The following is a 12,498-nucleotide window of genomic DNA, read 5'->3' on the forward strand; positions in this document are numbered from 1 at the left end:
TTATAGGAAAGTTAATACACCAAAAGCAACAAATAAGTCAAGTAGAAAAACCATAAAAGTTTACCTCTTCCCCCTGTTTCCAAGGATTTCTTAATCTTCTCTCCTTCTAAAGTTGGCATCATAACGACAGGAATTTTGATACTAAGTGCTGAATCATTTTGCATGCAAACCATCTTGGAAAGTTCTAGGAACCAAAAAATATCAAGTTATACAATATGAACTACCATAGATTATATGCATACAACGAAGGCCGTGCCGGCGGCATATGCCAATTGGCACGAGGCGTGCCAAAGCGGCATGCCTCCCGGTGACAGTGGCATATATTTATAATATTTTTAATAAAACTTTTAAGATATTTAAAGATGTTTTTGGGTCTTTACTATATCAATCTTTGATTTCTTATTTAAATATATGTATTAAAATTTAAAACCAACATTACACTATTTTATCTTTAGATTATTTTTGTAAATAACATATTTTATTATAGATAAAACAATAGTTGAATATAAATATTATTCAACACATAATATGATTGAATACATTTAGTAAAATTAATATTAATGATTAACACTCCATAATATGATTGAATACTCCATAATATGATTGAACATTCCATACTTGTTAAATGATGATTATAAAAATTAGAAAATGACAAATGACAAAAGTTAATTGATGATGATTGATGAAAATAAGAAAAAGTTAAAAAAAAATGGGTTACACATGTCATATCATGTTTGTTAAAAAAATGAGTAAAGTTGATTTGATAAAGATCGATAGAAATAGAAAAAAAAATTTAAAAAAAATCTCTACATTGACACATGACCAGCACGAAGCCGTGCCCGGACCGACACGAATCAGCACAGCACGGCACGTGGGTGTGCCACTAGCACACCCCATGCCAAGTGTCATGCCCCTACCGGCACGGCCATCCATGATGCATAGTATCCCAAATAAAAGCACTAAGTCAAGTAGAGGGGAGGAAGGGAGCAAACCTTCTTCATCATTTATCAACAGTAAGCCTGCTGCAGATCTTGACTGTGCAATTTTTGCTTTATCAATGTACGTGCAATCTCCACGCTTAGCTAATACAATAGAACCTGATAGCTGCCAATAATGTAGCTTACTTTACGACAAAGAATATAAACAAAAATCGAGAACAGTCTTGGTCTGTTATTACTCAAATATTTGTTTTTGGTTGGTACATATATGCTACTAGAAATGATTGGCACTAAACAATGAAATTATTAAAAGTACCTGTAACCATTATTTGCATCAAGCAAGTGCAAAATTACATGTTGCAAGAAAATATTTATGACTTAATCATATACGTTGTTAAAGATTGAGTAGCTCATATAGTAAAGTTCTTACAATGATCCTGAAAAGAAAAATATCATGTGAAAGTGGTTCCACTGTATCCTTGTAGTTAGGCATTTGTCATCTTCTTTCCTAGTTGTGTTATGAGTTAGTCCATCAATGGATAAGTTCCTCTTATTTAATGGAGAAAGCTCATAGGACAATAAAGTGAGACTTGGTCAATAAGTGAACCAAAACTTCTATGTCTGTCTGTGTTATTTAGGTGCTTTTGTTTGGATAAATATTTGAAATTTCCATTATCTACGTACTTTGTACCTTTTAAAGATACATATTGCATAAGTCATTGCAAGATCTTGGTCCTTTTACTCATCTAAACATGTATAGGCTGTCACTGTAGCTAAATATGAAAGCATGATGGAATCAAAAGCTCACTTTGAACCACTCAGGTCTGTATTTGACAATTAGTTTAGGACTGGTTAAAATAATAAACCATCAAGCAGTTGATAAATGAATAAATGACGAGCATTCATGGGAAAAAATATAAAAATCCCATGGTATTGGAGCAATTGTTGAGAATTGGACAAAAATGTTTAGAGGGATTCATCTTGAATATTCTACTCAATGTTTTGAAAGATGGCCGCAGATGACGGGCGGTTACCCCACCGCCTAGAGCCAAGACGAAAGGCGGGTGATAAGGCAATTTAGCTTTTTTTATATAAAAATAATTAAAAATAATTAGATATGATAGTTAGACTAATTAATATTAATCAAATTAAATTATACTTTTAATTCACACTATTTGTCACTTATATAGAGAAATTTGCAACATACGACAAACTCAGTAATTAGAGAAGATGAGAGCATTTTCTCCTAAAAAATATGCACTAGGACAAAGCTAGTGCTTAGGCCAACTGTTGTTAATCACTTCGCATCAATCACTCTACAATCTACATCACCTTTCTCCTAAACCAGCTGCCATCCCCTTCCCCTTCCGCTTTCCTAGCCCACGAGCAAATGTAGTGCTTCATATTATTCTTCTCTAAGTGGTGTTGTTCGAGTTCTTCATTGTCACCACTGCCGATGCTTGCCGTCGCCACTCCCATTGCCGCTACCAATACAGCTTGCCGCCATCGATCAAGAGAGAAGGGAGGTAGAGGAGGAAAAGAGCTCAATTGAGTTAGGGTAGAGTAAGATTTCTTTTTTATTTAGTCACTCATAAACTCACTATCCATTATATACCTCAACCCCTTACCGCATTACCCAACCCACTATAACAACTAACCGAGCTACGCGAGCCGCCAAACAATAAGACGGCCCTGCCAAAAGACAAATGGTGGCCCGCCAGCCATTTACAGGCCGCCAATATGGAATGCGAGGTAGCTGGCTTGCCGCCCCATCAAGGCACCACCTTGGCTACCATTAAAAACACTGATCCTACTAGTCTACTATAACTCACTAAAAGAAAAGACAGCAATTAGGGATCTAAAGTATTAACAAGGACAACTAATGAGTTATGCCTACTTTACATTGGTAAAATTATACATGTTCCTTACCTTATAGTCTCATAAATTTTGTGGAAGATTTAACGGCGGCCAATGTGGAATGCGAGGTAGCTGGTTTGCTGCCCCGCCAAGGCACCACCTTGGCTACCATTAAAAACACTGATCCTACTAGTCTACTATAACTCACTAAAAGAAAAGACAACAGTTAGGGATCTAAAGTATTAACAAGGACAACTAATGAGTTATGCCTACTTTACATTGGTAAAGTTATACATGTTCCTTACTTTATAGTCTCATAAATTTTGTGGAAGATTTGAGTTAAGGAGAAAAGATAGAAAGAGATTGAGATATGAAAGCATGAATTTAGTAGAGAAAAGAAACTGTCTAATAAAGCTGACTGTGGTATGCCATGCAGATAAGGAAAGGACCAAGGCTGAGAAACACTAGTGGTATCTCACTAAAAATCACTTAACAATATCTTACTATGAAAAACAATAATCAACCACAAGAGAATTGCAGAAAGAGATGGCAATAAGTTGAATGTCAAAATGACTTGAAAATGCAAAAGGCATATAGATAAGATGCCTTCGGGTTTGATGACATAGTTTAAGGAGACCAGTCAACAATGTATAATAGGATGCCAGAAAAAGATTAACCAGCAGACATGACTCAAATATCTAAAGAGCCCAAGCTAAATGGATATGCTTTACCCAAATATCTAATTGCGCAATGGGCATGCTCATCAGAGGCTGCCGCTCATATACAGTACTTGTTGTAGCAGTGAGACATGTCAAAAGGACATTGCCAAAAATCAGTCACACTATTGGCTTACTGTTCAACTTTGGGCATCTTAAAATAATCAAGCTCAAGAGCTTCCAGCATTATACATCTTCTTTAGTATAATAGAAGTTCTTCAACCAAGCTCACCTTCACCATGCTCTAACAAATTGGATGTTCCAACAATTGGACATAACAAACACCTATCAAATCAGTAAAACTTGACTAATGGAAAGGTTCAAAAGATAAGGAAACTTAAAATCACTTTCTGCATCTAGAAAAGTTCAAGGAAAAAAATTGCATCCAGCTAGTGGATTGCGAGATGAGCAATATAGAAAGCATAGAGTATTCATGCTCCTAAGTTCCAGTAAGTAATAGTCTTGTGATGCACAAGAATAAAGACTACAGACATATTTCATATTTGAGATTTGCTTTCTAATCTTTGGGTAACTTTATTGAGTCAAGTCTAGTTAGGATTGAGTTTAATTGTGCTATTTTCTAATTTTCATCATTTACTTGACCTAATTTTGTGTGTTTTCATAACTTTTGTATTTGGGTCTATTTTAGCTCAATTTAACAATTTTTTGGGACAATAAGTTAGTATTTTGTTAGGTTTTATACTTTTATTGGTACTTATATGGGTAAGATCAATTTTGACATACTATAACTAGGAATTTGAGATTGTTTAGAGCAACGATGGTCGTGCCGACCACCGGCCGACGCATTCGTAGTCACCGTCACCATCGCTCGCCGCTCGCCTTCACCGTCGCTATCGCTTCGTCAGATGCCCTAGCCCGAGAGAGAAGAGAGAGAGAGGTGAACGGCGATCAGTGAGGGTTAGGGCACCCAATGAAGCGACGGCGAAGGTGAGCGGTGACGGGTAGCTCGACGACGAGATCGATATCGAGCGACGTGCCGTGTGGCAATCCTAGTGCCACGTGCCAGTACGGCCATCCATAGTTTAGAGTATCTTATTCATCTCTTATTAGAAAACAGGATGGAGGTCTTTTGTAAGGATAGCTATTATTAGAGTTATACCTTATTCATTTATTTATAGATATCTGGTGGCTTTGTATAAATAGGGCAACACTTTATTGTGTTATATCTATCATGATTTCTCTTATATAGTTCGTACTTAATTCGATCAATCTATTAAGATCTTCTAATCTAATGGTGCTTGTGGGTATCTTTCCTTTTAGTTTTTTTTATTTATGCTTCTGCTAACACTCTACCTTAACAGTTGTGTCCCTATACCTCTACTCAACAAAGTGTTGCCAAACGGAAACATCATCATCTCCTTCAAACCACTCGTGCTATTCTTTTTTAGGCTTCTGCTCCTCTCTCTTATTAGGCTGAAGCCATTATTATTGTTCTCTATCTTATTAATCGAACTCTATTATCCACCCTAGCTAGTGCCACCCTATATGAGCATCTCTATGGTACTTCACCATCTTATAGTCGTGTTCTTGGGAGTATTTGTTCTTCTTTCTTTAGGAGAAGTAACAAGTTGTCCCCTCAAGAAGCTAAATGTGTTTTTTTACAATATAGTCCTGAGCATAAAGACTACCATTGTTATAATAATTCTACTTATCATATTAGGGTATCACGCAATGACACTTTTCTAGAAGAGATACCCTTCTTTACCTTTGATATCTTAGCTCCATCGGACTTATCCTTTCTATATCACTTTACCCATATCCTATCTTCCATCACCTCGGATGTCTCTAGTTTAGCCCTACCATCTATCTACTCACCACATGCTTAATATTTCTCTACCCATGGATACTCTTTTACTATCAGTCCTTTCTGGCCCTTCGGGGTACTCTCTCGATGAGTCTTTAGTCCTTCCAGAGGAGTACCACTTTCCATCACAACTTTGCCATAATTTTACACTCGTAAGTCATGTCCCCTTCCTACAGCTTAGCCTTCCTCTTTTAGTAGTGCCCTTTTAATCATTTCATCCTTTATTGTGATGGGCTCCTACACCAGCTCATTGCTATCCAAAGCGTGAGCATCGCCCTCCCAACTATATGACTTTCTTTTTCGCTATATACTTTCCTCAATTTCACATCTTTCTTGAAGTCATTCACACAATTTCTAAGCCCAGATCCGATCTTATGGTTGTCTAGGTTCCAGAGTGGTCTATTACAAATGAGCTTCAAGCCCTTCAGCAGATGAGTACCCGTGCTATTGTTTCTCGCCCACCAAACATCGTGCCTATCAAATGCAAATAAATTTTCAAAGTTAAGTATGAACCTAATGGATATGTTGCCACATATAATACTCATCTGGTTGCTTGGAGCTTTAATCAGGAATACGAGATAGACTACGAGGAGACATTTGCTCTCGTTGCCCGAATGACTTATCTACGTTCTCTTCTTGTTGATGCTTTTATGCCAATAGCCTCTACATCAGATGAATGTGAAGAATGCATTTTTTAATTGTCTTCTTGAAGAGGAGATATGGTTCCTTCATCTAGTTTCCCTATTCCTTCAGGTTATATTTGTCGACTACGATGAGCCATTTATGAGGTCAAGCAGGCTCCTTGCGCTTAGTTTGATCAATTTTGCAATTTTCACATAGATTACGAATTTCATGAGAATCCCTTTGAGCTATTCATGTTTCTACAATCTTCTACTCAGGGTTGGATCCTCCTTTTGTATGTTAATGACATAATTGTCATCGGAGATGACTCGGCTGGCATTTGTCCTTTTGGTAGTATCTTGAAAGCCAATTTGAGATAAAGGATCTTGGTCCTCTTTAGTACTTTCTGAGTGTCGAAATTCCTTAATTAGTAGATATTCTCAGTCATGCCACCATCACTAACACTCATTTTGCTACTACCCTAATTGAGTTACATGTGAAGCTTCAGCTTGATGATAGTCAGTTTCTTCCAAATCTAACTAGATATTATTAGTTGGTCGAAGGCTTTATCTATCTAATCATTATGCAACATGATATCTCTCACACAATTAGTCATGTCACTCAGTTCATGCAGATTCCTAGATCTATTTATCATGTGCTCTCATGCATGTTCTTCGATATCTTCGTGGTACCATCACTTGCTCTCTATTCATATCATCGACTTTCATCTTAGAGCTACAGGCTAATTCTAATTCAGATTATGCTGGTGACAACGGAAATCTACTGCAAGTTTCTACAATTTTCTAGGAGACTTCCTAATTCTCTAACGCAGTAAGAAGTGAAATGTTGTATCTCTCTTCTATACAGATTCTAAATATCTTTCTATGTGCTGTGACAAAAGAGATTATTTGACTCCATCACCTTCTCAATGGCACGGGTGTTCTCTTGCCCGTCACAACTCCTCTTAATGTCGACAACAACAGTGCTAAAAAGCTTGTAGAGAATCTTGTTCTATGAGATGACAAAGTACATTAAAGTTGATATGCACTATACTCGCTAGGAGTACAAAATGGTATTATTTACTCTATCGCCTGAGCACTAGGGAGAAGATTGTCGACTTCTTCATGAAATCTCTTCCCCTTTCTCTCTTTGAGTGTCTACTTAACAAACTCTTGGTTTAAGATCCATCTGAGTTTGACTAAGACATTAGAGTTATAATTTATTCATTTAGTTAGATATCTGGTGATTTTTGTGTAAATAGGACTAAGGCTCCCTCTATCACACACAAGCAATATATTTTCAACAAAATCTTTCTTTTCCCTAAATCTATTCTATGGTTAGGTCTTGTATTGTTTCAGCAATGATTTTGATTCAAAAAAAATAAAGAAAGGAGGCTCTTTTCCTCTTCTTCGTTCCATAAACCATCTATTGGTGCAATGCCAAGCCCTTCGGTGTGATTCCAACAAGCCAGAGCAATTTGGTAGTTATCCTCTTCATCTAATCTATAGTCTTCTTTTTTTTATTTTTTTCTTCTTTTCTTCCTTAGTTATTCCCGTCTTTGTCTATATTCTTGTCTATTTGCTTTCTATTAATTTATCCTCTATCACTGTTTAGTTTTCTTTTCACTGCAGAACATGACAATAAAATAATAGTTTTTCGATTTCAGTATTGTAGCACCATACACCAGGCACAAACTGATAAAAACATTAATGATACCAACCAACTAAGAACAAAATGATAACGACATTGACAAATCACAGCTATATATGATGAGTTGGCCATAGGGATAGAGAATGACGAAAATAAAATACGCCAAATTTGGAAGACAATTTTTTTTCACCTTGAAACATGAAGCGTGGAGTTAGAGAAGCAAAATGAACAGGTTGTCCAAGACTAAAACTTTAACAAGTGATGCAAACAAAAGATCAAAGGGCAATAACCTTTGAAGATGAATTAGTGCAACAACTAATTGGATTTGCTAGAACAGCTTGCTTCTTGAGATTTTCTGATGCATTACTTGGCAAAACAGCACCGAACCTGGCAGTTATTCCAACTATGCTTGATTTTTCAACACCATTTACCCAGTTCCGTATCTTAACCTGAAAGTTGAAATTTCTTAGTCAACCAAAATTCACCTACATGTATACAAAACAAATATAAGATTTTTCAATACCTCTGTTGATGATGGATGAGTACAAATGCAATGAAGGCTTAACTTTCACTTTGAGACCTTTTATGTTCTTATTAAAAGCATGATAAATATTATTGTTACGTAGCAACTTAAGATTTTGAATCAACCTGTCATTTAACATGGTTTGAAAACTACTTTTAGGTCCCAGTTTTTTTTTTAATTAGTCTCTAATATCTCTTTTGATGAGGCATAGATGGGCCTTACATTCTTCTATTTATCATTGGGCATTTTGCAACTTAATTGTAATTTTTTAATTGGAAAGTTTGAACTTTTGAAAACCAAGTGCATATATTTTCTATATTAGATGCATGTCTTACTGTATTTGAGTGCACGCAATTTACCTATGAGATGCACACAAAAGATTATTATTACTGATTGAAAATAAAATGCAATTAAGTTGCAAAAGGCTCCTCTATCATCTGCATAGATGCAGTGTATTGGGCTCATACATTTAAATGTAGAAACTTTACAGCTAAAACTATATGTGCATGACTAGGTGAAGACTGCCTATACGATCATTGTTATAAAAAACCCTCTGGAGGATTTCTAGAGGATGTTAGTCTAACCATAAAGGCTAATGGTGCACCTTCTAATTGTCAATTATATACATTCTAAACCTATTCATTTGTATGACCCATTTTGTTAGGTGGCATTTGATTCGTACACAAGGGTACTTATTTATAAATTAGTCTCCCTTAAATATATTTTACAATTAATCACTTATTTATATATATTTTAATCAAATCTTAATATTATACGATAAGTTATGCATAAAATTTTATCATCGGTAGAAAGGTATGATAAGTTATGCACGTTTTCTAAATAATATTTATATTACAGTTAACATATTTATTTACAGTAACCAAACATAAATTCTTACACAAACATATTCAAGGTAATTATTATCTTTTTACGACTAAAAAATAAAACGTAAGGAAAGTTATAGACGAACGGTCCTTGTATAAAGTTTAAAAAAAATTATCGTACGAACCAAAGTAGACCTAGTGGACTTGTTAATAGAGTTACGTTGATGAGGTCACCTTATTGTGAAACGAACTTACTCGAATCCATACCTTTTGTTCCAAAATCTAATGTAACCTAAAGAAGCATAATTTCTAACGGCTAACAATTATATGACCACTTAATGATTCCAACAATGCAGAGTCTACTAATAAATTTGTAGAAAAATCTACCCTCTGGAAATCATTGCTGCAGCCGGGAAACTTGGGGGAGAAGTTGTCCTCGAAGGAGGAATCGGCGGCGACAAAGACTAAATCCGAGGCCAAGAAGGAGAGAAAGATCAAGAATACCCTCGAAATCGCCATGGCCCATTCACCTTGGTGATGGTGACCTCCTCGTCCGACGAAAGGAAAATGTTGGGAGATGATATTCTCTCGCGTGCTTGCGCTTCATTGCGTTTCTCTTCAGATGGATGGATGGATGGATGGATGGATGGTGTTGAAGCTGTTCAACTCCTTGGTTTGCGGAGCCGTGGTTGTTAACGTTTGTTTTGAGAGATGGGAAGGAGGAAAGGCCGATTCCTGCCATGCTAACGGTCCTTTAACGGCAGATTGGAGGGTTTTCGACCGAACTGGACTTTTTTTCTTATATCAAAATAGAATATTTTTTAAACTAATTATCAAATAGGTCTAATTTATTCTAACAAAAATATTAAATTAATCAGCATTTTTAAAACGTTAATCAGTTAAGGGTTTTTATAACCAGGCAATTTTAATAGATTCATGTATATATATAAAATGCTGAACTTATCAGCATTTTAGTACCAAACAAAAAACGCTAAGCTGATTAATATTTTTATTTAAAGATAAAATATTGATTAGTTCGGTATTTTTATTAGGGCTATATTAAATTAGATATCATTTGATAATAAGTTTGAGGAATATTCTATTTTGGTAAAAATAAATTAGAACATAACTATTTTGGTCAAATAGTGTGATAATAGTAAAAATTCTTCTTAGGGCTCTAAAACTATCACCATTTTACCTATACATTCTCCAAACTATTTTTTACCATATAAAATCAAATTATTTTTAGTTTAGAGATCAGTATAATTATTTTTTTCGATTCAAAAGGTATATATAAATCTGAGAATATATATAGAAAAAAATTAAAATGTATATGCGAAAAAATGTATTAGGATGTAAGTGAAATCTTAAGTCCATTTAGCTTTAATATTGTAGTAGATATAAGGTTGTCCCAAGAGATTGGCAATAAATGGCATGTTACCGCTATTATTAATTATATCTTCCGATTTTAATAGAATTGATTTACACTGTAACAAAATTGGAGGATAGACATCAATGTCAAATGACATATGTATCAAAATCGGAAGATAGACATCAAATTAAGTGACATCATTAGCCTAGGTTTATTTTATACCTATTTACTCTAGAAATTAGAATAAATATTTATTTTTATTAGTTTTTAAATAAGGTTTATATTTTAAAAATAATAATTTTTATGTTCACTTGTACTAGAAAATAAAGTTGCAATAATCACCTATGATGTGATACAATATAAAGAAAAAGATAGAATTTTTTATTTTTATAAAATTATTATAAATACTCTTTAATTTGATATAAATTTGCTTGACGGGATAGATATAAAAAGTAAATTAATATTGTGTTAATAAGTGATATAAAATATAAATTTAATAAATAGTATTTATATTTAAAATATATTTAACTGTTATTATGAAACAATGAGTTTAATTTAGAATTAAAAAAACTTATTTCTAAAGTTAACGAGAGGTTAGGAAAATTGACTATCCTCAATAAAGTAAGCTATCATTTCAAATAGGTGATTATCTCAAACTTAAACTATTTTGCTAGAGTAGATTTTTTTTTTCAAAGTTCAAACTATAAAATTAGAAAAAAAAAAAGATTTACTATTTAGTAAATATTAAACATTAAAATAAATACTATAGAGAAAATATTGAATCCGAAATGAATTATAGTTAAGTAATTTTTATTTTTATGTGTATATGGGCGATATAGTCAACATATTCTACTACTATTCATTTTTTTTGAGAAAAATGGGAACCCATTAGATTAAATTAAAGCATTGATTTAGATATTAAATAAGAGGGACCAAATTCGTTTGCTCATGTGGTTGAAACCTCTGTAACTATTAGATCATTCTATTATTCCTTTCTTTCTATACTTGCCATCAAATTAAGCCCAGCCTGCTCCAAGAGTTGATATATATTACAAGTTCTCCAGGCCAGTTGAAGATAGATACACAGGTTGAATGCTGCGTGGGACTGAGAGGTGGCGACATGCTCCGCTACTTTGTGGTGTGGAATGGGAGGCCACGGTGAGCTCGCTACTGTGCTACGTAGGATGGGGAAGCCGAGCCGTAGCGAGCTCACTGTTATGCCACGTGAGATGGGGAGGTCGTGGCGAGCTCGTTGCTGTCGCCCTCTTGCTCACATGCTGCCACATGCCCAAGGTAGAATGAGTGGGAACGAGAAGAAAGAGAATAAATTATTTATTATTTTATTTTAAAAATGAATAATATTGTGATATATTTTTCGTCACCGTCTTTACTCAGTTTCACTTGGTCCTAAAGTTTAAGGTGACATTGTAACATAAAAAGTTTTAGGGGAGTCTCCATAAATTTAGAGGGTATTAGCATAATTAACTATTATTTTTTATTCAGAAATACAACCCCTTATTTTAAGATTATAGTTAAACATCATAATAACTCAATCAAAAATAATCAAAGAAAACTAACAATAACAGGAAAACGTCCAAGTAGAAATCTTAATCTTAAAACTATTTGGTATCTCAAATATTCATAATATATCTAGGATCATTGTAATAATTTATAGCAGGTCGAGTCTAACACAAAATTTAACAAGTTTAACGGGTTAAATTGGTTGGATCAGGAGTTCAGGACCCTCGTTTATCTAACTCTGTCTATTCTACTAAGTAATAGTTGGTAAATTTCTATGCAATCTCAATCTAATCCTGTCTACTAAGTAATAGTTGGGTTTTTACAAAAGCAAAAAAAAAAAAAAAAAAAAAAAGAATAAGTACTAGTTGGGTATTTTCTAGCCATTTTCATAAAAAAGGGTTATTTTCCAAAACCTAATAATTCTGGATTTGAACTGTAATTCAGTGATATGCAGGGTGCTATTTGAAAATTTCCCAAACAAAGAAATATAAAGAGAACTTAAGGATGCCAACGTCATGGTTACATACTGATGACATGGTCAGCGTAGATGTGGATGCATTCACATCGAAAAAAAGAAGATTTTGATCTCTGGAAGGAGCCAGCATGGATGGATGGTCAACACCCACCATGCGTATTAAAAAGGAAAGCAAT

At 34.4% G+C, this 12,498-nt stretch overlaps 1 protein-coding gene across 1 annotated transcript in view; it reads right to left on the minus strand.

Annotated features, from left to right (window-relative positions):
- LOC140769381 (signal peptide peptidase-like 2) overlaps positions 1–9,680 on the minus strand; it is a 36,326-nt gene extending 26,646 nt beyond the window's left edge. The window contains exons 1-4 of the mRNA XM_073110074.1: positions 9,342–9,680; positions 7,898–8,056; positions 993–1,104; positions 65–184 (exon numbers count right to left, since the gene is read on the minus strand). Of these exons, the coding sequence (XP_072966175.1) occupies positions 65–184; positions 993–1,104; positions 7,898–8,056; positions 9,342–9,473 (523 nt within the window). The 5' untranslated portion in view covers positions 9,474–9,680. The remainder of the gene's footprint in view (positions 1–64; positions 185–992; positions 1,105–7,897; positions 8,057–9,341) is intronic.
- Positions 9,681–12,498: the final 2,818 nt, after the last annotated feature.

The sequence above is a fragment of the Typha angustifolia genome, chromosome 10, assembly GCF_048772165.1.
Source record: "Typha angustifolia cultivar Huaian chromosome 10, ASM4877216v1, whole genome shotgun sequence".
In the NCBI taxonomy this organism is placed as follows: Eukaryota; Viridiplantae; Streptophyta; class Magnoliopsida; order Poales; family Typhaceae; genus Typha; species Typha angustifolia.